This window comes from Natator depressus, chromosome 18, assembly GCF_965152275.1.
Source record: "Natator depressus isolate rNatDep1 chromosome 18, rNatDep2.hap1, whole genome shotgun sequence".
In the NCBI taxonomy this organism is placed as follows: Eukaryota; Metazoa; Chordata; order Testudines; family Cheloniidae; genus Natator; species Natator depressus.
The window spans coordinates 10,770,590-10,798,318 of record NC_134251.1 but is presented as its reverse complement, the minus strand read 5'-3'; the positions used below and the strand labels follow the sequence as shown (position 1 = coordinate 10,798,318).

General features: G+C 45.1%; 1 protein-coding gene across 2 annotated transcripts in view; it reads right to left on the bottom strand.

The window, feature by feature from the left end:
* Nucleotides 1-4,264: 4,264 nt before the first annotated feature.
* DHRS3 (dehydrogenase/reductase 3) overlaps nucleotides 4,265-27,729 on the bottom strand; it is a 41,999-nt gene continuing 18,534 nt past the window's right edge. Inside the window, exons 1-6 of one of the 2 annotated variants that reach the window (XM_074975340.1) lie at nucleotides 15,160-16,155; nucleotides 11,246-11,389; nucleotides 9,927-10,046; nucleotides 8,839-9,077; nucleotides 7,741-7,866; nucleotides 4,268-6,214 (exon numbers count right to left, since the gene is read on the bottom strand). In XM_074975340.1, the coding sequence (XP_074831441.1) occupies nucleotides 6,130-6,214; nucleotides 7,741-7,866; nucleotides 8,839-9,077; nucleotides 9,927-10,046; nucleotides 11,246-11,389; nucleotides 15,160-15,189 (744 nt within the window). In that variant the 5' untranslated portion in view covers nucleotides 15,190-16,155 and the 3' untranslated portion in view covers nucleotides 4,268-6,129. Of the gene's footprint in view, nucleotides 6,215-7,740; nucleotides 7,867-8,838; nucleotides 9,078-9,926; nucleotides 10,047-11,245; nucleotides 11,390-15,159; nucleotides 16,156-27,729 lie in introns of those variants that run through there. The other variant, XM_074975339.1, reaches the window with a different exon arrangement.

Here is a 27,729-nt window from a genome sequence, read left to right as displayed (position 1 = left end):
ACCTGCAGCTGGGAACAGTAAACTGACCATTAGGACGTGGTGGGCCCACAGTGGTTGCCGGAGATAACAGGCTGATATTTAGGGGAAGGTGACCACAACAGTGGACGAGGGTGACAGTCAAGACTTTCCTGGTCTTTAGGTGTGGTGGGAGATCTTTTTTCATATCATCCCAGGGAACATGGAGGAGGATAAATAGTCATATCTTGTCTAGGGCTGCAACGGACCACGTACGCCTAGTTTCACAGTACTGCCTAATCTGCCTGAAAGAGTCCATCATCGGTTATGTCTGTTTTTTTTAATTATATATATTATGTGATCCCTTAACTCTGATTCGGACAGCTGGCCTTCCTCCTTGGAAGAGGGATTCCTCTTCTGTGTGTGAGAGCATGTGTGCACTCAGAGAAATCAGCACTGCACTCAGTGAAGGGGAGTAGGGGAAACCAGTGATGATTTTCTTTATTTACATCTCCTTTGGCAGTTTGTCCCTATGATCCTGCTTCCATGCTGGGGGCTCATTGGGAGCTCAGACATTGCTCCAAAGATACTGCCAAGTGGCTAGTGAGCTCCTCGCCCTCAAAAGAGACTGGGCTTAGTGTCTTGTCTTCCCAACAGTCCTTCTCTCAGGGAAGGACTGTGAGGTTCAAGAAAGGCTGTGCCCCAGGCTCTATCCCCTTCTATTGTATGGGGTCCACGTGGGGCAGATGGAGCTGGTGTTTCCCCTGGAGGTCGCAGGCCGGGCTATGAATAGGGATTGTGTAGTGGGAGGGAGGGCTTGTTATAGAGAGGGAAGCAGCAGGAGGAGGGAGCAGTGCCCAAAGGCCCCTTACTGAACTGTCTGGTGTTGACAGCATCTGGGCCGTGTCCAGACAGGAGAGACAGATCTTTCCTTGTGCCTTTCTCGGCCTGCCTCACTCCCTGAAGCCTGCAGAGGCGCCAGTCAAAGGGGAAGCGAAGCTCGGGTTGCCATCTGTCCAGGTTTTCCTAGGATTGGAGTAGCTCTCCCAGACAAAACGGTTCAGATGTCCCGGGTTTTTGTATCTCGAAGGTGACAACCCTATGTGACGCTGAGGGGACAATCCCCCCAAAAGGCCCAAGCAGCTCTGGGACACAGCTGGGAGTTAGACGGACACATTATAGAGCTGAATTATTAGTCAGGAATTTGATAAAGCGGAGAGAGCTTCGCTGCGGCATGGAGGGCCTGGGGAAAAACTCAACAGTGGGGCAGCAGCTAAAACTGAAGGGAACTTCAGGGGGGCAAGGCATTTCCTGCTGCCAGTGACTTGTAGTGCTGGCTCTAATCCCAGCTGCAAGGAGGCTGAAATACCCAGACCTGTGGGTCTTCACACGATGGAGAACGTGGTTGTAAAGAGATCACTTTCGACACGGCTGTTTGCTTGGTGACACTGGCAGCCGAAAATACAAGAGTTTACCCTCGTCGGCATCTTGCCAGACGCCAAAAGTTTATGACAGGCTCAGCCAAAGAGCGACAATATTTATCACCTTGAATCAGTTTATTAAAACCAGTGCTGGCATGCAAGGAAACCAAAAAATACAAAGTGGCTGATCCAAGGCTGCTCTGTTATCCTTTTTTTCAGGCAGAAAAGCAGCTTGATTTCAATGAAAGAAAAATAACATTGGGCCAAATTCCCACAGGTGTGTCCCCACTAAAGACAAAGCATCCACTTAGGCGGAGTCTGAATTTGGCCTGTTGCTTTTTGAGATTTGGCAAGTGTTGGACGATCTGTTAGTACCTGAACGCGGGGGTGGTGGGAGCAGTCTGAAAGGCTTGAAAACCTAGATCGAATCACTCCCACCTACATGGATTAACACATTACAGAAAAGTATACAAGCTTTTCTTTGCAAATGCTGCAGTCACTTGCCCAGGCAGGCGCTACAGTCCCAGGAGGCCTATGTGGATAGTTTCCACCAATGCTTAACTTGAAGAAAGAAATGGGGGTGCAGGACTTCATTGCATCGAGGGGAGCTCACTCTCTGCTCTGGATTCTTCGAAACCGACTCATCATAAAGGATACAGCTGAAGAGGGCAATTTTTTTTTGCTTCTAAGTGCACCAGGTTGCACTTAGTGGGGTGGCTTTTCATTTTGGGGAGGGATAGCTCAGTGGTTTGAGCACTGGCCTGCTAAACCCAGGGTTGTGAGTTCAATCCTTGAGGGGGCCATTTGGGGCACAAATTGGGGGATTGGTCCTGCTTTGAGCAGGCGGTGGGACTAGATGACCTCCTGAGGTCCCTTCCAACACTGATATTCTATGATTAAAAAATGTGAAGTGGGAAGGATCACTGGCCTCACTTGCAAGGGAGTACTCCCATCCCCCACCTGCCCCCTCTGCAAATTACCACGTGCAAATACCAGCCTCTGACAACACACAGCACTGCCATATGCCCCCACTTAAACCCCAGGCACCCTGCAGGCTTTACGTCAGGACAGAACAAGTCCTAAAGTTTTCCTAGCAATCTAGTTCTAAGAGGGGCCGCAACAGCCTCCTGCACAGGAAGAAGAAAATGCACTGTGGGTACTTTTCTATTGGGTCACACATTGGAATAAGTCGAGAAAACCTGAAAAGTTTTGCTAATTTCACAGGAGACCTCGACGGCCTGTTCCTGCAGCCTCATCTTGACTCCTTCTCCGACAGGCTAATAAATATATACCTCTGTCTTAGATTTATTCCAGACCCTCTGTTTGACATCTGGCTACAAGATGGTGGCACTGAAATGTGCAATAATGATATAGGGATTAAAAAAAGGGTGGAGAGAGCAGGGAAAACCAAAATTAAAATAAGTGGAAGGGCGGAAATTCTTTTGAGAAAGCCTTAAGGCTTCTACAAAGCATGCCTGCATGAGCCGTGCCTCCAGCTTACCCGATGTCAACCTTATGTCTGAGGGGACAGAAGACCTCAACCAGCATTCCAGAGGAGGCTCTCCGTGAAACAAAGTCTTCAGAATGTATCCAGCCAGGCAAGACACTAGTTCATAAAGGCGCAAAACATTCCTTCTCTTCGCACCAGAGGGAGGGATCTTGTCCAACTCGAATTCTAAAGAGAAGCGCCAATGTTTTCCTTGTTATTTTCTGTTTGCTGCATACCTCTCCCCCACTGTGACTGCTATTTGACCTGCTGTCCGCTCAGAGACCCTGAGGGGAGGGGAGAGCTAAGGGGGTGTGTGCGGGGAGGGGAAGGGTGAGTCTCGGGTGGCATTTGACTCGTTCATATTCATTAGAAAGAAACAGACAGCACTCAGTGTGCAGAGAAGGAGCAGGGATGGGGGGTTCGGTATATTCTGTGGGAATCTCTCTTTACCTCCTCTTTGAATTGGCATGTCACTAATTAATGGAACCTCAAACCAAAGTTTTAATTTAAGGGTCCCCAGCAGGGAAGCCCTCTTCCACCAATTCTGTTTGTTCTTACAGTTGCAAGGCTGGCATGCCTGATCATGGATAATGAGAAAAGATACAGGATTAGATGGGGAGAGGAGGGCAGCATTCCCCCTCACCCCAAATGGATCTCAATACAGATGCTACCTTTGTATTCCTGGCAGATCCCTGGAAGGGCTCTCTCGTGAACTAACTAGGGTTCTTGCCAAATTCTCCTGCTTCTCAGAAAATAAATAAACCTCCAAGAGCCCATTGGGGGTGCAGAATCACAGAGACTAAATGCACCTTTGCAATCTCTCCACAGAGCTGCAGATATCTAGGGAAACAATACAAAACCCCACTGTAGGATGCCTTTTCAAAGCAGATGCCATAATAAAGCTTTGTGATCCTGACCTCAGGAGGAAAGCACAGTTAATCTCCAATAGCTAGGGAAGTTGGATGCCATCATGGCAATAATGATCCCTCAGACCCTGATCCTGCAAAGGGACCTATTGACTTCTCTGGGACCCTATGTAGGCAAAAAAGTCTGCATGGATCGATTTCTTTGCAGGATGGGCCTCTCAAGCCCAATCAACACTAAATTTAAAGTTAAGTCCACCCCACTGAGCAGTGTAGCTAAGCCAGTGTAACCCCCGGTGTAGACAGCGCTAGCTCGATGGAAGAATTCTAGCTACTGCCTCTTGGGGAGGTGGATTAGCTATACCAACAGGAGAACCCTTCCTGTCAGCGTAGGCAGTGTCTACACAGAAGCGCTACAGTGTGCCACTGTAACATGTCAAATGTAGACAAGCCCTCATGTCCGTGGGGCTTCCCGCAGCTCCGAATAGCCGGGAACATCAGCAAAATGTCTCATGGCCTGCATGAGGCCCATGGGCTGCCCGCCACTGCCTTAGGTTGTGCAGCTGGCAAAATCCATTCATCGATGAATCTATATGGATATACGCCAGCCAGGGATCAGACCGTCAGATTTTAAAAGTATCACCAAATCTAGCTCTTTGCTCTCCATTCTACACAACAGAACAAAGAGAGCATCCAAATGCACAAATCCACTTCCAGCTTTTCCAACGAAACACAGATATCCTCTAGAAACAGATGTTTTATTATGTGGATTCTTCCTCTCGTCTTTACATTTTTGCAAGTAACCTCTCCAACTGTAAGCAAACAACATTTTGCTCCCACCACTTGAGGACTGCAAAGCACTTGACAAACATTAAGGAACCGAGCCTCACAACAATCTTTGCTGAAGCACAATGAGAGAAGTGACTTGCCCCGGGGGTCACACACACAGTCTGAGGCAGAGCTGCAAACAGAAGGCAGGAATCCTACCTCACACTCCAGTGCTTTAGCCACAAGACTGTCCTTAAAGCACGTTTCTTGAGGAGCTCGCCTATCACACCTGCGGCCAAGCTATGCTGCAGTTATGATTAATACCTCTCTCGGTTGTGTTCTCTTATATTTAGTACATGGTAGTATGCCCAGTGCTGCACGATGGATCGGTTATGGGGATGTGTTGCTGTACTTTACTGGGTTGTTAAAGAAACTGTATTGTACAAAAAAATAACAAGAACAATAAAAATGAATGTCTCGTTGGGAATTCTACCTCACTGCTTCCTCCCTCTTTTGGCTCATTTAGGGCTTGATCCAACTCTCACATAAGTCATTGGAAAGATCCCCATTGATTTCAATGGGGGTTACATCGGGCCTTTGCTCATTGCGCTTCCCACCTTCACACTTCATGTCCATGCGTCACATCCTTCTACTTTTTGGAACATATTCCATTTCCTTCTCTGTGCGGGTTGATCAATTGGATTTCTCGGTGTAAGGACTGCTTGCGTGAATAAGGGTGTGCCGAGGAAGGCCCTAAGGTTAGTTTGTTCCCAAGCCAACACTGACTAAATGAGTGGAAATCTAGGGATTATTGCTAAAAGGAAATTATATTTCACCACAAATGAACAAAAATATTCAGAAGGACAATTACTTTCTGTATATGATTTCAGCAGTAGGCGGGACCTTCCACTATTCAGATTGTCCATCTCATGAAATATGTCTAGTCACTCCTCTTTCTGAGCTTGCCACTTCAGCCTTTGGACAGGCAACAATAAAGACTTGCTATGGCTAGCGCTGTCCTTCCACACTCAGGCTTCTTGAGTGGCCCCTGAGCGGACCAGCTATTTGCTCCTGTCCAGAGATGCAGAAGGAATGAGCGGAACAATCTGCTTCAATGGCTGTAAAGTACAGCCACCCAATGCAGTGAGGGGGGGAAAAAAGTGGGGTCCCAATAAACACCCTTAGCTAGTAACCCTGCAAAGCCATTTTTTAAATTCTCATTCAAAAAGCTGATCTGAAATCAACACTAGTTGCTCTTCCTGTTTCTATGAGCAGAGTGGGGAGGGATGTGCTGCACCCTGGTTGGAGCAGCCTAAGGGTACAATTAAAACGACAATTAAATCTTAAAACTATGAGCGGATTTAACAATCAGACTCTAAAGAATTAAACATTGTACAAACATCTCAACGTTTTTGTTGTTCCTCCCAAAAGTCCAGTCTAGCCATGCGGTCCTGTGCAAAGGTCGTGTTGCTATGGATATGACCTGCAAGAAATTTGTTGCCTGACAGCAGCACAAGTCACGCGAGCAAGGCAGGCTAAAAGCCAAGACCGTTGATTCACAATCTTGTCAGGATTTTGCTGCTTGTGTTGGCTTCATTTTAGAATGAACTATGACCTCCAGGTATGACCAGGTCTATGTTCGCCCTTTAAACGTGTTCATACAGGTGTAGCTTCCAGAAAACTTGTGGATTTCTTCAAGTGCTGACCGAGGGAGAATGCTGCAGAGAAAGAAAATAAACACACTTTTTAATCTGTTCAAATGAGAAGACGCAAACACACACACACACACACACGATGGGATGACTACTGTGGCATGAGGCAGTCATCTTTCCGTCAGAAATACCAAGGGTCCAGTCTTGCAAGCTGCTGTGTTTCCAACAACTTCGGTGGGATCTGAAGTTGATCCGAACCTGGCATGACTGGCCCTATGGGGGAGAAAGTGCTATAGAGTCTCTTCCTACTAAGAGAGAGCTTACTAAACAGGCCCTGGTAGAACAATGTAACCTGTAAGAAGGCATCATTCCCAGCCTCTGTTTCCCAGAAGCTGGGAATGGGCAACAGGGGATGGATCACTTGATGATGACCTGTTCTGTTCATTCCCTCTGGGGCACCTGGCACTGGCCGCTATCGGAAAACAGGACACTGGGCTAGATGGACCCTGGTCTGACCCAGTACGGCCGTTCTTATCTACATCTCTTAAATTGCAAGATTCTGTTCAATGTTATAAATCTTGAGAATTTATATTGAGAATCAATCTATATATTTATCTTGAATACCTATCTATCTGTTTAGGTATTTACTTTTTTCATCCCATGGTCCTGGTCTGAATGAAGTGCTTTTTTCCTGTTGTCTTTTGTGCTGACAAGCTAAATGAACAATTCATAACAAATAATATATTTGACAGGTGCCCATTCTTCTTCTGGTTGTAAAGTATCCATGAATGGAGCAAGGTTTTCTCAGATTTATTTGGTATTCAAAGGTATTTAACATATGTTGAGAATTTTGTTCACTTTTGGTTTCCTATCTGAAATCTGGGATGTGTCATTTAGTTGCGATTGGTGACATAAGTCACATGGCACTGTTTCAGTTCTGTGATTGGATGAGCTCTATTTTTAGATGGTTTCTGGTCTCAATGCTCACAGAAAATAAATTTAAAATGTGCTGTCCTCAATTATTTCAGTGAGAGAGACTAGGTTTCATTTTCTGCACACAGTTTCAAGTTCCCTTAAAAAATTGATCACATAAAAATAATTAATTTTCGTTTACATTTTTATGTTCTCATAGCTTTACAGAAAGAGTGGTCTCCAAATAGAAATGAGAAGGTGTATATTTTATACATTTTGTACAGTTGCTGGAGTCTGGAGTGGGGGTTACTAAATAAAAAAATCAAATAGATAAATGGGTTAATAAGTAAGAAATTTCCTGGAAACGGATTGTCAGTACAGATCTCAGGGATCTGTGAGTTTTGAGGGCTGGATCTGCTTCCTCATTGGGGGGTAGGGGCACATACTCAGATGTAACAAGCTTAAGACAACTCTACAAATGGAACCGTGCAATGTTTTCTCCCCATCCTTGATGCCCTCTGGCTTCCGTGGGAGGGGACAATCTGGTCCTAGGTAATTACTGTATCGTGCAACTGTCAAATGAGATTTGGCTTAGCAGACAGAAATCGGGATTGCCTCCCATCTCTGCCCAAAGGGTAAAATGAGTGGGTCAGGCAGCCACAGAGAAGTGAAATATTTACCTTTTCAAGATGACAAGTACATGCATTGTCCACGGAAGGAGGAGGAAGGCTTGGTTCAGTTGAACAGCTTTTACTGTTCTCCTGGCCACAGTCTCTGGCTTCAGTGGGGGGAAAAGATTGGGGAACCTGAGGGAAGAAATTAAGAAGTAAACTCATTACCTAATTAGGGTGCAGTACAATCCCAGTCCTTTGGCTCTCCGAGCTGCTGCCAGCATTCAACCACCCCACAAAACTGTCAGGGAGGAGCAGAGAGAGACCCTGGTCCTATCACTCACTACCCGAACCAGTAAAGCTGGGCTGGTACCAAGGCCGAGGGGAGCTTATGCTGCATCTTATAAGAGGGCATAACAGGGGCCACTCCCTCCTCTTCCTCTCTCCTGCCTTTTTCTTGGATTAAATTACTGGCAGGCGAAAGACAAAAACCAGATGCTCCCCATGCCTCTTAATACCAGGAACATGGATTTCCCGCTGCCAACAGCGACATCGCATTGCACCATTCACCAAGGCGGAGGGTGCACGAACTGTGTTAGCAATTCATATCAAGAGATACGGGTCCACCACTGGTAAAGGGTTAATTTTGGCTAGTCATTAGCCCCTTGAAAACCGTTAACTTTCGTAGGAGCAGGCAAGGGTCCGGTGCTCTTCTCACTGCTGTCAGTGGACTTTTTCGTCATTCATTCCAGTGGGGGCGGATTGAGCCCCTCAGCAGGAATAAAGAAGGAACTAGGAACTTCTCGTGTGGATTCCCAACTTGTAGGACTGTTCGCCCCTTTGAACAACCTCAGACATCAGTTTGATTCCTCTGCTCTGAGGTCCACAGCTGGCTCCCAGTGCAAAGTCACTTCTAATTTTCTCTCTAGAAACAATTGCCTGGAAGACACCCTCCCATAGGAAGGGCAAATTGAACTGTACACGTTGGGAGTGTACCAGCAAATCAGAAGAACCAGCCTGATGGCTTCAGGAGGCCTAGATTGACCTCTCTGCTCACAGGCAGCTAGATCAGATATCAAATTCTCTTTAAAAAACCCCAGGCATTAACGAACATGTTCAGCTGATTAATTTCAGTGAGATGATTTACACCATCTCCCCTGGACTGACCTTATTCTCATGCCCTGAAACATCTCTGTGCTGGTGTGGAATGGCAGGACTGTTGTAGCATTCACTCCAGGACAGTCCAGCAATCCCAAGGTCAGGCTTTCCATAAAGGCAAAGGAAGAGGCTTTGGAGGTGCAGTAGTCAATGGCACCAGGGATGGCTGACAAGGCCAAGACAGAGTTCAAGCAAACAATGTGCCCATTCTGCAGCTCCAGCATGCGTGGCAGGAAGGCCTTGGTGGTCTGTAAAGGAACAGAGAGAGAAAATTAAAAAAAACTTCACAAAGGAGAGACACAACAGGAATTATAGCCACTCAGAAAAAAGCCTAGTGATGCAGGGCCCAACTGTGCTTTCCGTTGTTCAGGGGTATGCGGAGTAATTACATTCAATCTCCATGATTCAGGCCCCGCTTCATACTGAAGGGAGCCTCGCTGCTCTGTGAGTGGTTCCAAAAAGCCTCAGTTAACCTGATTCCTGTGAACAAAACCAAACCTCTGCTATCACAACACTAAGCCGTGCACAAAATAAAAGGCAATAAAGATCATGCCCCGTTCTCCTCAGATACACATTATTTAGGATAAAGACTTCAACATGGAGAGGAACAATACAAATACATTATTTTTTAACTGATCTAATTAGAAACTGAATGAGTTTAATGCAAGCTCTCTTCCTTGAACAACGCAGCCATGCATCTGGTCATGTTTCGCTCATGTTCCAGATGTGCATCAAACAGAGAAACTCTCTTCTGTGCGTCTGGGATTTCTCAAAGGAAATCAGAGTTTTTCTTGTAAGTCACAGGGTGAGTTTAAAAGAGCATCAGAGGCATTATAATTACTGGAAGCCTTTAATATGGTATTTTAGCAGAAGTAACTGAAATCAATTTGAGGGAATCTGTCAAACTCAATTTTTTCCTCAGACTTCTCTCCTCTGGCCTTTGCCTTTCACATTGTTTTTCCTGGCTCGTTTTCATGTCAGGCTGATCTTACCAAGCATCGTTTGGAAAAGTCTAGCAGCAGCCAAGTGTTTACTGGCTGTAATTTGTCACTCTCATTTCCAAGTCTGAATACGCTGGATACAGGAGCTTATCTTACCCAGAACTGTCCCAGGGTATTTATGTGTTGTGATTTGAGTAGAGCGTCGTCATCGCTGTCCATCAAGCTCTTACCATGAACGACAGCAGCATTGTTCACTAGGATGGTGATATCACCCACCTGCAAAAAGAAAAAGGGGGCAGCTGATTGGTTACAGTGGACATCTCTTTTCACAAATACAGCAGTCACTTTGGTCCTTTTACTGAAGTGTGAATCCATGGCCTCTTCTGAGTTCCTGCCACACGGGGCTTTGTAATCTTTCTGGTGACTACAACGTACCCCAGGTAGCTTAAAGTAGCTGAAGCACAGATACTTAACATTTGCACAAATGAGTTCTCCATGGTTCTTCTTTCTAGGCAGTTTCGAAGCATGTTGTTTGGCTACTAATGAAATTCTACACCATTTTGAAACAAAGACAAAGGGGTGTAAAACATTTGTCCCTACAAAGAGACACTCAAAAGGAGAAAGGCAGCTGGAAAGATGGCCAGGAGCATGAGAAGGACTAGCGATAGACGTATAGTTAAAAGAAGTTTCCCCCCAAATCAACAGCCAGTTGCCTTTGTTGGGCTATTATTAGGATTCTCTTATATATTATTATAACTTGCATTTTATAATTCAGTCTCAGTCCTATAATATCACCTAGATCAGGGGTTCTCAAACTGGGGGCTGTGACCCCCTCAGGGGGTTGCGAGGTTATTACATGGGGGGTCACGAGCTGTCAGCCTCCAATCCAAACCCCTCTTCGCTTCCAGCATTTATAATAGTGTTAAATGTAAAAAAGGTTTTTTTAATTTATAAGGGGGGGTCACACTCAGAGGCTTGCTGTGTGAAAGGGGTCACCAACACTAAAGTTTGAGAACCACTGACCTAGATATTTCAAGAGAAGAGAGGCTGGCTCCGTGGTGGGATATTTGCTCTTTCACAGCTCCTTCCACACTCAGCTTCTTGATACAATGTCAGGATCCAGCATAAGACCTACCAGAACTTATTCCCTGCTTATTCACTTTGTGCAAATATTTCCTCTGTACAAAATTGGTGTCAAATGGACACCTGGTGTGAGTGGATAGAGAATTCTGATTTGGTAGCACTTCATAACTTCTTTGCCCAGATATAAATGTCAAAGCAAGGTCGGAAGGCATTGGAGAATGAGGCCCTTTATTCCCTACCATCAAAGCAAGAAACGGACAGGGCCAGGCCTTTGCCAGATGCAGAATGTATAGATGCCCTTCTTCCTAAGCCGCCAGAGAACATTTCCTACTTGCCATTGGTTAGGGGTTTTCTAAGCTCTGCCCATCACTGGATCCACCACACAGACCAACCTTTTCCCGGACAGCTTTGGCTTGCCGATAGACTTCCTCTCGGTTTCCCACATCGCAAATGAAGTAATGGCACTCTGTTCCCATCCTTCTAATCTCCTCTGTGGTTTCCTTAAGGCACTTCTCGGTTCGACCCCACAGGATGATCTGCAGCGAGAAACATTTGCTCAAGTAAAAATTGTTCCTGTTTTGAATCTACTGTAATTAAAATCTGTTTCTAACTTGAACAATTCGACATGGCTCATTTAATTGCATTTGCAGTGCCAGTCCTGTCACATTGTTTCATTTAGGGCTCCACTGATTTTTAAACAAAAATATTTATGTAACACATGGGTCTAGGGAACTACGGTGGTGGTGGTGGTGGTCATGCTGGTGGCCAGCGTTAAGTGACTCCATCGTGATGGTGACTGACGCACAATGTCCAGGTGAAGGCTTTTTATTTGCAAGCTGTGTAACAGCCGGCGCTGAAAATCGAAGCTCTGGGCCAAATGATTGGCCAGTGGCATAAGGTGATCATTAAATAAGCCAGGCACATGGGCAATTAAAACAAACAAGCCATCAAAACACACACAGTTTCTCTGATCTAATCCTAATGTTGTCATGCAGACATGGGGTGGAACTCAGGGAAGTGGGTTAGGTTTAACCCTAAAAACATTGCCCCATATATACACACTGCATATTATTGCTGGTCATACATTGACTCCTACATTTTGTTAGAGCTTCTGCTCCCTAGTAAAGTAAAATACAGTTTAGCCGACGCATGGAAAGTAACCGTTTAGAATGCTGACAGTTTATAAGCTATTATTCCACGTCAATGGTTTTCAGACTGGGTACGTACGTAAGCTCTCATCAGGAGCTACGCGAGAAAAATTCAGTAATGGCGGACAAAGCATTTTATTTTGTAAGACTTGGCAACCTAGTCATAGGTCTATTATGACGCTATCTCAGATGGGGGTATGCAGGAGACTACATCATTTGGAAAGACGTTCCCAGCCTAAAAAGTTTGGAAACCACTCTTCTAGGTGAATTCCCAATTCAAGAGAATGGAGGAGGAGGAGAAGCCAATACTATACTAAAGAAGAGGAAATTAAGCAAGAAGCTCATTATAAAACAATGTGGTGGTTTTCAGTTAAACCCACAAGAGCAAGGACACTCACCATTTAGTGAGTTCAACAGGCTTTTTGTCGAAGGAAGGCCACAGACTCAAGCCCTACAATTCCTAAACCAACTTTGTCTCAGACTTGCTGTCCTGGGGACATTGCAGCTCCTATGCCATATGCTCAATATAATGGGTCAGCATCTGCAATGGGGCTGTGAGAACTCTAAACACACATTGACAAGGGCATTTTAAGTCAGAAACCTCAATTGTTACCTTTATTTATTTTGCAATTAATACATGCACGCTCTCATTCAGCATTTATTTAACAAGCTGACAGCAACATTCTAGTTCCCATGCCTATGCCTTCCAGGACCAATTGCAGCAGCCCATGGGGCCCCCTGAAGTGCGAGGCCCAGAGTGGTCGCCCTGATTCGCCCTACCCAAGGGACGGTTCTGTCCATATCACTGCGAGCCATCGGAAACGTGTCATTTTACAAAAGTGAAATTACAGGACAGCGTGTATCCCTACAGACTTTAATGGCACTGACCTCCCCATGAGCTGGTAGGCAAAGCAGGAAAAAGAAGAGAAAATCTGTAGATTGCTTATGCTCACAAGGGCAGTTTTCACCACACAGAAATCCCCACAGAAGAGAACATTCTTAATGCAAATTACTATTCAGGATTAAGGGATCAACACGGCTAACGCAACATGGCATAACCAGTATTAAAACATAGAAAACAGAAGAAATTCTCAGAGCCAAATGCTCCTCCTAAGTGGGTTATTCTGCATAAGAGATTGGAAAATTGGGCTCATAACAGGAAAGGCTTTTAGCCTTAATGATGGTGTCATTTCTGAGCAATTTGCTAATGCTGGTAAAAAATCTTCTGAAATACAGATCTTACGTGACTGGGTGACTCAAGCTTTCAGCCACTGCACTCCCTTTGATGATTAGTATGAACTGATTGGTATATTGTTGTTTTTTTTTTAAAAGGGTTAAAGAAGTAATACATTGCATCTTTAGGATTTTAGCTCTCTTTGACTTTTGCGTGACCAAGTGCTGAAAGACAAAAAGGTCCAGAGACTGAATTACATAACTGCCCGTAACGCAACCCCTAGCGTCAACTGGATGACAGCACAAGACGACAGGGCATTCAGCATTCCCTGCCCACAATAAAGCTCTTGAAGAAAGTTTCCTCGCTGGACAAGATGAGCCACTTCATTATCAGCACAGGGCCTGATTCTCATTTACACTGCTCCAGCAGTACAAAGGACACTTGAAGTACAGTCGAACATGGATAAAAATTGACTGTACCTGGGTTCCAGCCAACTTCCTTAATGGGTTAAATTTAAAACGAATGCTGTTCTTTAAACCCCTGTGATCTTTATTTAGACACACACCCAGAAATACATACAGATATAGAGATGTAAAGGAGCTTCTGAAGGGACCACTGTGTCTTTGGAGGTTTGTTGACTGTGTTCCATTTGGCTTCACAATCAAACAAGGTGCCTGAACTGCCTTTGAACCAGCTCTGAATCTGCCTGTCCCTCTCTTTCACACCCATTTGTTCCAAAGGCGTAACCAGAAGATACAAAAATTCAAATCTCTCTAGTTAACCCTTTTTCAAAGCTGCTCTAAGAAACATACTACATACGGTCTTGCTGTGATATGCAATGATAAAGCTAAGTGGGCAGACACTCACATTTCACTGGGGTTGTATGAGGAAAACACTCGGGAGGAAAGAAAAGAAGCAGAACTTCAGTACTATGCATGGGGGATAGGATGCAGAGAGCTTTTAGAGCAGGCGAGATTGAGCCAGAGCCATTTTGCTGGAAACCTTGGCTCACAGAGGAGGTTGCGGGCAAGGAGAAATAGGTCTTCAACTTTAAAATGCTTCAAGAAAAGATCTACTACAGCCAGAAGTCTGAATAAATAAATGGCAGAATGTAGAATGCTCTCCTAGCCAGCCCAACAGCCCCCCTGCTTAAAAGCCACCCTTTTAAAAGGTAGCCTTGAGCTTGCAGGTCTCTATGCTTCACCCTGTCCCAACGATCCCCACCACCCCCACCAAGCTTGCGAAACTGAAGTTAGCCTGTGTTCAGTGTCATCTTGTTTGCATAGCTTGGTTGGGAGCCACTTCCAATTTCTGCTCTGTAGACTCGAAGAGAAAGACAGAATGTGTGAAATTTCACAAGATTTTAATTTACTGTTGAAGATGTATTGTTAAAAGGGTGGAGGAGGAGGAACAGTGTGACCACAGAGGGAGTTATGAAATACAAAAGGGATAATATAAAATTCTCTGGGCCTCTCTCACTTATGCATAAAGAGGGAAACAAAATACAACACTGATGGCTGCTTATGAAGGCATCAGGCAAAAATCTATGGAATTATGCATTTACATTCATGGGGAGTTTAGCCTGTTGTTTGCAAGGGGACTACCAGGTTCATGCCCATCAATGCAACTGGTGAAAACGTAAATCAACAAGCTGAAGAGGCGGAGAGAGAGAGAGAGAGAGAGAGTGAGCCAGACAGGGGGAACCAGACAAGGCAAGAAAATGACCTATCCTCCCCAGCTGTCTGGGCTATCACACGACCGATAGATAACAGGAAACAGATTTCTCTCTCCATTTCCACTCTGCTTGTCAGCATTGCCATCTGTATGAGTCAAATGGGGACAAACTTACACATAATGATGTCAGGAAATACATCGTGAAGAACTGTACGAGCAGGGGACGAGTGTGCCATCGCATTATGGTGCAAGTGTGGGACATGGTAACATTTTGTAAGCCAATAATGGCTATTTTGGGACCTTGACTAACCTGTGGGCTAGTCTTGCAAGATGACTCCATCAAAATGTGGGCTGTTTTGGGTGGGGTGCGGTACCCCTGCCACAGCTCCAGCTCCTCTTCCTTTAGTTTTCCCAGTCCACGGCACTGCCCAGACTCAGAGAGTGTGTTAGCCTTTGTGGAGGAGAAAAGTAATGGCTACAAGACCAACCTTCCTACTGCCATTTTTGCTGGTTTTAGTGATGGGCAAAACTCAAAATGCTTCACTTCTATGTCTAGTCAAAACATCTTTGGTCTAGAAACCAGGCTGAATACTCTCACAAGACCAGGCTCACATGTGAGGCTTTCGGTCTCTGTCTGACGTTTGGCCAGAAGGCTGAGTTGGCACATCCCTATTTGTCCTGCGTCTCTGCCTCTTTAGAGCTCAAATCCTGACAGGGTTTTGGACAGGGGCTGAGAAGGGACAGAAACCTTTTCCCGAGCCAAAGCACCAGCAGACTTTCAACCACTGTTGCAATCTGAGCCCTGTAGTACTATCCATTGCTCCTGAACTCCATCACCACAGTGGGTTTTGGCCAGTAGATGCCTGTAGTCATTACTTCTTTTTCCTCCTCTCCTATGGTGTAATAGTTTCAGTCCCGTTTTTGTCTTTTTCCAGGCGGCTTCTCCATTGTCCTGTCCCAACTAGCGTTTGCACCACCTTGCTCATAGGTGCCGGACTCTTCTTAGTCCTTAACGCATCTGCAGCTTGACATTTTCTGTTGGCCACCCTGGTGAGGTTGCATCATATCATACCACGACTAGCCACAGAGGGATTCAGAGTCACAGGTGGTCTTCGGTGCCCCAACTATCTTCCAAATAAGCCCTTTCCAGGGCTCTCACGGTCAGTGTCAGAACCCCTGCCTGTGTTTTGCAGATGTTGGCTCTTGCTGGTCTGTAGATGAGCAAACATGGTGCTCTGTGCACTACTCTGTCACTCCTTCAGACGTGGCACTCTAAGCAACTGTCATCGTACCTTATGCTTAAAGTCAGCCTTAAGAGAGTTCAGTCAGCTTTATCTTATTGCAAAGAGCACATATGTAACTTATTAACACCCTAATCTTGAAAGGTGTCTGGATCTGGAGTTCAGGGAATGGCCCATTCTAAAGATAGGAGGCATTTGCAAAAGGCAGAGGGGGGATTTGGACTATGAATGCTCCAAAATTCTGAGGTTTTTTGGATCTGGGATTCCAGTTTGGACACCAGTATTAAAATTTAAGCCTTTCGTCCCAAACTGCTTACAAAGTTCGCAGCTGAATGCTAGAAAGAGGAATCCTCACGGTGCCAGGAATTTCTGCTTTACAAAGAGAGATGCAGTGGTGAAGGAGACAGAGAGACACTGTTCCTTATTACATGGCATGTCAGGATGTTGCATAGCTATCCATTCATGGGTTTGGAGGGAAGGGAAGGAAAATTTAATCTCTGTCATGAAGAAGTTATTGGACAGATTGTTTCCCACCCTGGAAAGAATCCAGCCACCGTGTCTTCTCTCCCCACCCACTCCTGCCCCCCCCCCCCCCAAGGCACAAGACACGCTCTCCTTTCAAAAAGTTACTGACCAGAAAATTGTTGAGGGCAGCGGCCCAGTGAGGCGGTTAATCCCCGCTGCGGCAGGGCTGCTCACAGAGGCTTCCTGCCCTGTGGTTACCTCTGGGTGACCCCAGTGGTTGGCAGTCAGGTGGAATGTGAAAGCAATCGCTTAGCCTACCAGCTGGTGGTGGTGGAGGGATTCTTCCTGCTAGTGGACACAAGAAATATCGGGAGATTTATGATGGCACAGGAACTTTAAAAGTAGCTAATGACTGCGACCTCTCAGATCGCTGCAGATTTCCCCAGGATGGATTCTCACGTTTGGTTTGCAAAACAAGCCCTATCACTTTATCTTCCCCTCTCTGGCAAATCACCGAGCTCCTTAGCTGGCCTTAGGAGAATCATTCGAGCCAGAGCCGCAGGCTCAGCAGACAGCGTTGGACTCTTAGGAATCTTTAACTCTGAACTTTAGGGTGCTAACGAGACATGCCCCCAGGATGCAAGCAGGCTCTAGCTGCTGTTATTCTAAGGCAAGAATGTCCCATCGAGGGCTCTGCTGGCTATTTGCCAGGCGCTTAATGCCCCCCTCCCGCCCCATAGGCTTAAATCCTAACTTTCCCCCATGAAACAAGCCAATGGGAGTTATACTGTTGGCTTCCATAGCATGAGGGATTTGTATAAACTGATGCAGATATCAGCTGCCCCTTTCTGAACACAGATAGGAGGCCCATGGAGGCCCCAGCATGACCTGCTCCAAGCAGGTTTTGATTGCATCTCTGTATCAAAGAGAAAGGCAGCTGGAGATTGCTGTTACACACTGCAGAACAATGTGAGCTATATTTGGTCCATCAGGAGTGGGGAGGACCCTTTGGCCAGTGATGTCATAAAGGTGTCCTATGGCTTATTCACAGCTTTCAGGTGTCCTCCAGGGAGATGTCACATAGCCAAAAGCAGAGCAAGAATAGCATGAGATTTTACAGAAGTGAAGAAGAGGGCCTGAAAAAGGTGTATTTTAAAAAAGTAGTAGAGAGACAGCACAAGAAAGATAAATTTCTGCAGGTGAGATCTATAACCCCAGACCTTTAGATCTCGATTACAGGGGTTTTTACAAAAAGAAAAGGAGGACTTGTGGCACCTTAGAGACTAACCAATTTATTTGAGCATAAGCTTTCGTGAGCTACAGCTCACTTCATCGGATGCAGGAGAGCACTGGAAAAGCCATTTAATCTGCGGCCCAGAAGCATTGCTGGCATAAATTGGGACAACACCAGCGAACGGCCCCCCTTTTATTATGTCATCGGTGATGAATTTGGCCCTAATATTCCACAAATCTGACATATTGTGCTAACCATCAGAGAAGCTACCAGTTCACTAAATAAGGGCTGGAAAAGAGTCGATAGCTGGAACAGTTTTGAGAGAGAACGTCTCCCACTCCATGTTACTCACTCTATATTAGTCAGGGCATGTTTTAATGGATCATAGCAACTCAATTCTATGCAATGGTTAGCAGCCGCAGAGTTCCATCCCGAAAGTGGGTAGCATTTCAGAATGGATGAAGCAATCTTGTTTGTAGATCAGTTTGAAGACACTCTGGGATAAAGGTGTTTATATAAACATATCAGAGCCCTTCCCAGCTTGATCTCATTCCTGCTATCCTCACAAATCAAAAGAAACCACAGCATCTCCCAGCCACAGATTGCTAGAGATATTCCGGGTGGGTAGGATAACACATTTTGGCCCCTCTCAACCTCCTTCCGCTGTCACAGAGAAACAAAAGTCGCTCTGTTTGAGCAGGCATTTGCAATTGCCCAGGCTATTACCCATGTTTAAACAGAGAGCCTTTGTGCTGCCAGTACTGAAAGTTGCTGAATGGTTTCTGGAAGGACAAAGTACAGATAATCCAGAGAAGTATTTCAGCCTCATCCCAGTCTATCTGCAGAGCCCTGGCACTCACACCTCAAAGACACACATTTCAGTATATTCTATATCCTGGGAGAATTTTCGGCATTCTGGACTCAGGGTGCCGTAAGCCCCACAGCCTGAAAAACACGATTGTATTTTGGTTTTGATGTTGTATGGGTTTTTCTCCCCCACCCCTTCCACTCCCTTGCCCTCTGGGTAAATGCAGACAAGTTAGTTCAGGAGCACTTCACAGGAGAGGCATGCTAAAGACCCGATTACAGGCAGAGTGGGAGGTGTGGCTGTGCAGAGTGAAAAGTCAACCTTTGCTTTAAAAAGAAAAAAAGAACCTTTTGATGCCTGGAGTAGATCAAAATACTCAACCCAGCCCCTTGGTGAAATCTGTATGAACTGTAAGCATAGCTGTTGGAACGAGGGGTGCTGGGGGTGTGGGAGTACCCCAGTTTGAAGTGATTTCCATCATTTACAGGGTTTACAGTTTTGTTTAATGGCTCTCAGCACCCCCGCAAAGCAGGGCAATGACAAAATTCTGTCAGTTCCTATATTGGCAAGCAATCAAAAGTGCAGGGGGTGGGGTGGAAAGGGACAAATATGGGTATGGGGGACTGAGAGGGGTAAGAGGGTAGCCCTAAATTAGCCATTTCACACACAGGCTTTTCTAGACTAGGCTTTAAAGGTCTGATATTGGATCACATTAACTAGCTCGACCTAACATAATCACTTCAGTCAAGCCAGGGCAAAAATTGGGGATTGGTCCTGCTTTGAGCAGGGGGTTGGACTAGATGACCTCCTGAGGTCCCTTCCAACCCTGATATTCTATGATTCTATGAAGGGAAGTGGTATGTTAGAACATGCTACGTTGGTCATGTTAAAGCCTGGGGGAGCGTAAGTATTGCTGAATTTAAATATCACAGAGGTCTGCTAGATTCTACTGGGAACACCTCTGTGAAGGGTAATGAGGACGTCCTGCCATTAAAGGGCCTGACTCCTCTCTCACATACACATATTTTGACACTGGGCTAACTCAACAGACATCAGTGGAGTTACTCTGGATTTACACTGGTCAGAGTGAGCAGAGTCAGGTCCAAAGTCTTGAGTTGAAGGCTAAATTGAAGAAGAAAAACAACCGTGAGAAACAGAAACAACAAGGAGTCCAGGGGCACCTTAAAGACTAACAAATGTTAGAGACAGAGTTATGGAAGAGAATATATATGAAATGAAACACGGGTTGGAGTTATATAAGGGTGCAATGCTTACGGCTGGGTTTTTCAAAGGAGACTAAGGTGTTAAACTCCTATTGAATTTCAACAGAATGTGGGTGCCCTAGCGTTTAGGTTCCTTTGGAATCCCAGCCCCTAATGCTTTATGACATACAAGGAGTAAATTGAGCCATACCTGCAAAGCTAAAATACAGATTTATTGTTTGAGGGGCATGGGGACAAACAAAGAGAATTAGCACAAATGTTTTACACAAAAGCGCTGAAGCTAGTCCACCATGCACCATTTCCCTGACGGCTACAGAGCAAGGCATTGTTGCCATGTCAGGTGGGAACATTTGCTGAGCTATGAAGAATAAAGGTCAATTAAGCCTATGAAAGGCGTCCATCTGACTGCCATAAAATGAGAGGCCTTCTGTACTCGCAAGGCCAGGAGGTGCTTTCATTTACAATGGAGTAAATGCAGAGTAACTACTGATGTGAGCACAGATATGCTGGATTTATAGTGGAGTAAAGGATCTGATCTCACTCCCATTGAGTTTCATGGTCGTTTTGCCATTGACGTCAGTTCGAGCACAGCCGGGCCCTAAGTCAGATCAGAATCTAGTGTTCAGTTTTAGCTATTGAGCTCATGGACAGTTGAGTAGGAGAGCAGTCCCTGGTATCTTCAGAAAATGCTGAATTAATGTTGCTCCAGGACTCTGAGTGTTACTCTAAGGCTCCTCCTCTCTGCAGTCCTTGCTTTTGCCCTTTCCCAGTTTCCTCTCCTTCCAGACAGGAAAGAACAAAATGAAACAAAAACCGTCTGTTCCCTGCGCTCTCCATCTCCAAAGGCTGCAGCCAGGTGCACTCCTGCAGCACAGTCGCAATCCATCACTGAGCCCACCCAAAGTCATCTTCTTTCTTCCTCCATCACAAATGTTCCTCTCCTCCAGCTGGTGTATGAACATCAAACATATTTGAAATTTTCCTCCTCTCCGACGCAGTCTTTCACATCTGGAGGCCAGGGGTCAGATCCTCAGCTGGAATAAACTGGCATTTCTCCATTGACTTCAGGGGAGCGCTGGTGATTTACACCACCTACAGACCTGACCCCAAAAGTTTAAATATAAAGGTTCTTTTAGACAGCAAACTCTGCATAGCAGGGACTGTCCTTAGTGTCTGGCCTTGTAAACCAGCAAACACACTGTCAGCACTTAACAGATAGCAAATAATGGGGTCCACATCCTATTGTAACAGGACCCCTTGTGCTGCTTCATTGGCACAGAGGATGCAGAAAATCCCTGGTAACAGGCAGTGTGGCAAGGGAGAAAAGGCCAGAGCATATTTTGGGTTGCTAACCAGACCTTTGAGGCTGCTCTATCTTATCAGCGGGCAGTGCCTCAAAAATGGCCTACAGCATCCTTGGGTCCTGTGCTCAGTGCAGCCTGGCCAAACCGGAGAATCAGCCCCAGTAATTCTCAGTCATGTAAATTAAATAAACAAGGTTTGCTCAGTTTTGTTCCTCCAAGTGAATCTCTGGCTTTTCTATTGTAAATGTTGACTTCCCAAAACCCAAAGGATTGTGTTAAAAATCACTGGTGGGCATCATTATGCTATTCATTTAAATGCAAACCAGATTCCCGGTCTCAAATGGACCCCTCTTTTCCCCACAGAGAAGGAAAGCGGATGGAGAGAAGCAACTGAAAACCAGGAGTAATATGCAGATACCTGCTCCCAGTAAAGCTGGATCAATGGAGGCCTTCCTCGGTATAGTGAAAAGAACACTTGATTTTCTGTCTGCATACAGGAATTTAAGATCATTTCCCTCCACTTTGTGAGTACAGAGGGCATTGTTCACCTATCAGGAGTATGTGAGGACAGGTGGCCCCATGCTGATTTCTCTTCAGTGGTTTTGCCAGTCGCTTTTGTCTGTAACATAAACTGCAGCTGCAGATTGCATGGGGAGCAACACTTCTCAGCTCTGTTGTATAGAACAGTTGAGGAAGAGGAAGGGTGGGTTGTTTGCGAGAAGAGGTCACGCAGGAGTCAGCCTTTACAATCCTATTAACGCGGGGACAGGGTCAACTGGAGTGCACCGTACCAACAAAAGCACCAAGTGGCCACAAGCTGTCACGGCTGCAAAGGTTCATGGAGGCATTTGTGGGGGGAAAGAAGTGATAGCTTTTTAACAGTCAGTTTCTGCCACACGATGTGCTAGAACTTGCCTCGGTTCTGGGACATTAAACCACCCAAAGCAACATCCAGTCAGAAAATTCTCTGCCTGCAACTAGTCAAAAGCAAAGGGGAGGGGCACATTTGTGGGGATTCTTTTTAAAAATGTGTTAATTTTAAGTACTGCTTTGAAAACGTCTAGTGACAGAAATACAATGTGCCATCTCGGGAAAATATTTGTCCAATTTTTTTTTTACTGTTAATATTTGCTTAACAAACCTGGCATGTCTAATATGCGTAATCAGAGATTTCACTCAATTTAATAAAATCACTTGAAGTTGCATGTCAAGGGTCGTGTAAAGATGCTCACTCGGTACATTTGTAACACCCTGGTAAATAGACATATCTGATGATTATATTACTGTCTAATGTTCCTTTCAACAAAAGCTCACTATTGTAATGATTATTGTATTGACTCTGATGTTTTCATGGCAAAGATCTGTAAACCTGTTAAAACTTCCTACATAAATAGTTTTAAAAAAAATAATCAAACTACTACACTGCAGCCCTCTCCATCCACTCTGCAAGACAGGCCCCACTAGCCCACATAACCCACAGTCATATAAAAATTTCCGCAGAGAGCTCAGGAAATCGTGTGGAGATAAAACACGCAGGTGCAGAAAGCACTACTGTAGCAGACAGGGACCAGGGAAAAGCCAATGAACAAAAATCTAAAAAGAGTGTTAAAAGTTATTGGGTCTGGTTCGGGAAAATGATTTGATCCAACATCAACATACTGAACAGTGCCCTTTTCCACACTTGTTTTCTGAATTCAGCATTAATTATTATTATGATTGTGCACTGCTCATATCTCCCAGGGTAATAGGATCCCACAGAACATAACATATCACAGGTTAAAACATGGGTGCAACAGGCTTATGCATTAACTGCAACAACAACAAAAAGTTACACTGACATTAAGGATTAAACCATTTATTTTTATAAAGCAAGAAAAGGCAGTGTTTAGGTTGCCCATTCAGTCTATAATGGCGCCAACTGTTAGGGTGAAGGGAACTGTGAAATTCAAAGGTTAGTCATGACTGGTCACATGATGTTATTTCCGTCACCTGACTGGATGAGCATAACTCTTAAAATCAGGTTTCCGGTGTGACTGCTAATGGAAAAGGAATGAGCATTTGAACATGCAAGGTATAAAACTGGTGCAGAGAAAACAAACAATGTCTGTGGAAAGAATTTAAAAAGGGGGGGGGGGCACAAACAAACTGGAGTGATTTGTTTAGGAATTTGCTTGCACATTTGTGTAACATTTTCCCCGAGTATTCACCCAACTCTGTTACTGATTTTGGGCTTGATCCTACAGAGGAGCTAAGTGCTCTCAACATCTACCGAAGTTACACTTGAGGGATGAGTTGAGGACACTTAGCCCTTCTCAGGAAATGCTCAGAACATCTCTTTAATTCAAGCTGTAATGCTTTCCACCCAAAATTTATGTTGACTGCAATATACAGAGCAAAAGAGGATGTTCGGTTTAATTTAGAGTTTTCTTAATTTTAAATTAAAATGTTATTGATATTTTAACAGTGTTCTATTTATTTTTTTGTGGACAATATGGAGAAATTGGGGAAGAGTTTTATAATATGAACTGTACACCAGCCAGGTGATATAGTAAAAAAGGCAGATGAATTAACTCTCGGATACTAGGATGAGTCTAAACTTGGACAGCTGGTCTTTGAATGCTGTTCTGTGACCTGGAGCTGGGATTTGCACAGCATTGTCGCCAGGTCCTGCCATGATGCATCCTTCTGGCTTCATTGCAATGCAGGGGATTTTGCATTTTATTGCACTGCCACAATGGGAGAACCCAAAGAATGGTGACAAAACAATAAATGGATAAGAGGCTCTGACCTATCAGGAGAGCCGAAAGGAAGTTATACAGCTGAGAAGAAAGACAAGGGGGGATATGATAACCATCTATAAATACATGAGAGGGAATGACAAGGAAAAAAAGGAGAAGATTTCAGGTCTCAAAGGAGAGGAAAGTATAACTAGGAGCAATGGCCTGAAACAAAACAAAGAAAATTTTAGGAGGAACACATTTCTAACACTAAGATCAGTTATTCATTATTGTTTACTTGCCTTCCACTAGGGTCCACAATGTGTAGGCACTGTCCACACGCACAGGAAGAGAGTCCTTTCTCAAAGAGAATATTTACCCATGAGACTATTGAGGAAACACTGAGCTATTTTAAAGTAGACTTTTGGGGGGGGGGGTAATCAAAGAGTAGGGCCAAATTATGCCCTGATTTACACCCTATGCAACCACATGGGACCAAACTTTCACTTACTCTAGATTTGTGCTGGTGTTACTCCAGATATAATGGGAGACACTCTGATTTCACACTACTGTAGCTGGGACCAGAATTTAGTCCATTGACTTTAGTGGGGTGTGTTGTAATAATTGTGATCTAGCAGGCCTATCGCAACTGTGAGATTGATTATTGAAAAGGGGGTGTAAATTCATAACAATATGCAATAAATGGTGATAGAAAAACGTGTAAAAGGGAGATAGAAAGACTGGATTAGTTCAAACAAAATGGTCTACCAGTACTATCCAAGGACTCTGTTGAAATCATGACTGGCAAAGAACAATAGAATCATAGAATATCAGGGTTGGAAGGGACCTCAGGAGGTCATCTAGTCCCACCCCCTGCTCAAAGCAGGACCAATCCCCAATTAAATCATCCCAGCCAGGGCTTTGTCAAGCCTGACCTTAAAAACTTCTAAGGAAGGAGAACAAGAGATTGCAAGTGGAAATTAATGGACCAAAATGGATGTGTTGGAAAGTAGGCCTAATTTGTGGAAAAACTAATGAGCGATGCCCTATTTTGCCCATCACTCCTTTTTGGGCTCCTTAATGCCCCCCCCCCCCCCCCGCCCAATGGAGGGGATCAGAACACTGGGGGATGGGCGGACTAGAAGGAGTGAGTTTTACTATCATGGCTGCCACCCCTCCATCTATTGGGACCCCAGGATCTACCATGACACTGCTAGGCCCCCATAGCTCTGATCTTGAGAAATGCCCTCACCAGACTAGGCCAGAGAGAGGGAGCGGATGACATCACCACTTCCATCACCTTTGGCTAAATCCTGAATAGCACCTGGAATGTGCTAATGGGGTTCCAGCTCCCACTCCCTCCCTAACCTAGCCTCTTCCTTACCCACCTTGTTCATTCTATTCCCTTTAGTTTAAGAAGAGTCTGGCTTAGCTGTCCAAGATTGTATCTTTTGCAACGCTGCTGTGAACCCACCAGCTGCGAGGCAGCTAACCGCAAAACCCTAACACTGGCACACATTTGCTAGTCACAGAGCAACTGGTAAGACCAGGTGCTTTGCCCTTGTTTCCCCAGCAGTGAGGCTGCAATAAAAGTCAACACCCAAGACAAAATCTGCATTTCCTAGCACTGCTGTTCCTTTCTCTCCCCTTTTGGGAGTTTGTTTTGTTCAGTCTTCAAGGAAGCAGAATCAAACTTTAGCCACAGCTCCAGACCACACAAGTAACTTCTCTTCTTCCCAAAACGGGCAGTTATCATCATCGTAAAGATTGTCAAACAGGCAGGTTTCCTTGCAAAAAATCTCTCAACAGCTAAAGTGAAAGGGAATAAGGGATATTGTTAAAATAAAAACCTGCCTTAATACTTTACCTTTTAAATGCTTTAACTCTTTTTCTGTATCTTTAATAAAAGATTCTTAAAGGTAGTTGTGGCCTTGGGACTAAGCAGGCTGAACTCTCGGTATCTGAAACCCCAAACCATGTTCAGCTGTTTAGTCTTGTACAGTGACAAAATCATGTTGATGCCTTTGATTCTCTGGGCTCACTTATTCCATTGCAATTAACACAATAGGTGAAAGAGGTAGAAGCCAGAGGGGCTGGTCTGCTCTTTCCCATAGCAAAGCCCACAGGAGGGGATTAAGAGGGAAGGAATAGTCCATAAGGAGCCCCCGGTGGAGTGAAGTTGTGATCTGTTTATTGGAAGCGGGTGTGTGTGTGTGTGTGTGTGTGTGTGTGATTTGCCCTCCCCCTGCAGAATAGGCAGTGGAAGCACATTCGCAAACGCTGCAGATCCTTTAGGATCAACGCAGAATCCAGATCCCAGAGGTCTGGTCGGTCACCTGTGCAGAGGCCCCGGGCTCAGCACTGGCTCTGGAGACTGTGCCTCGGTATGGTTATCCCCCCCCCCCCCCCCCCCCCAACACTGTGTCAGAGAGCAGCTCCACAGAAGCCCAGCTGCCAAGATCTCCCACTGGCCATGATGGCTGTCAGGATCCACCTTAAAAGTATGTGGGGGTAGTTCCTTCCTGTAGAAGTGTGGAAAGCCACACAGCCTTAGGCTGATTAAAGACAAAAAAAAAAAAAAAAAAAAAGTAAGTTGGACCTAAAACTATCAGCATCCCTTGGAGGAGGTCACGTCCACAGACATGGTCAGAGTTTGCTCTCCGTACACCCATTTAAATTAAGAGCGAATGACGTTAGCATGACTTCAGATTTACACTGGAGAGAAACAAGATCAGAACAATTCATTTCTCTTCACCAGTTGAAGCGGTTGAGGCATTTGCGGAAAGATTTTCAGAGGTGCTATCTGTCCGCGACTGAGGGTGTGCGCACGCACGAGGTGGGCATGTATTAAATTGCTGTTGAGTTGACGGGAGAGCGCTCAGCAGTTGATTTATCGCATCTATATTAGACGCGATCAATCGACCCCCACTGGATCGATCGCTGCCCGCCGATCTGGTGGGTAGTGTAGACAAGCCCTGAGCAGCAGCTGTTCCCATTGACTTCAGTGGGAAATTCTGGATGCTCATCACCTTTGACAGTCAGACCATCAGGAGCCTAAATACGGATTTAGCAGCCTAAATTGGCCTTAATCTGTGAATTAAGAACACAAAATCTTATTTTAAACTTTGTTAACTGCACCTACTCTGATTTTAACCACTCGAAGATCTCAGGTTTCAGAGTAGCAGCCGTGTTAGTCTGTATCCGCAAAACGAAAAGGAGGACTTGTGGCACCTTAGCGACTAATCCAGAGTAAATCGGTTGTCTTCAGTGAAGTTACTGTGGATTTACACTGCATAGCTGGCATGGGGATCTGACACCTGGGGTTTTAATGGCAATATGAAGTACTGCTCTTGAAATATTACAGTCCGAATGCTAGGAATGTTCTGACTCTTGTTTTTCCTCTGAACTCCTGATCAGGAACAGAGACTTAAATCCCTTTAGTGTTAAGACATTTCCTTCCTACTACGCGTCTCGTTCTGCAAAAAATTGCTGGGGTTGAAAAAAAAAAAAATGATGCTGACGGTGGTCAAAGCCCATCACCAGTACAGCACTTCCTCTGTTTGAGTGGTAAACAAGTGTAATGATGTCATTAAGAGCTGGCTGACCCGCTGATGAACCCTGGGCTGTAAATGAGATGCAAGGTGCCAACTCGCCCTCGGCCCCTCCTCTCCCCCCCCCTCCCCCACAGAGCCAAAGGTGTCAAACACCAATCTGCAACTGTTACATATATAACCCAAGGAACTGAAACCCTGCAGAGCCCCTTTGATAGTCAGCCCCTTAGTTTCAAACTTCCTCTCCCCATAAACCACACATTCAAGCAAACACAGGATAATCTCTGATGTGTTTGGACTAAAATACGAGAGCAAGAGAAGAGGGTTGTGCAATTTT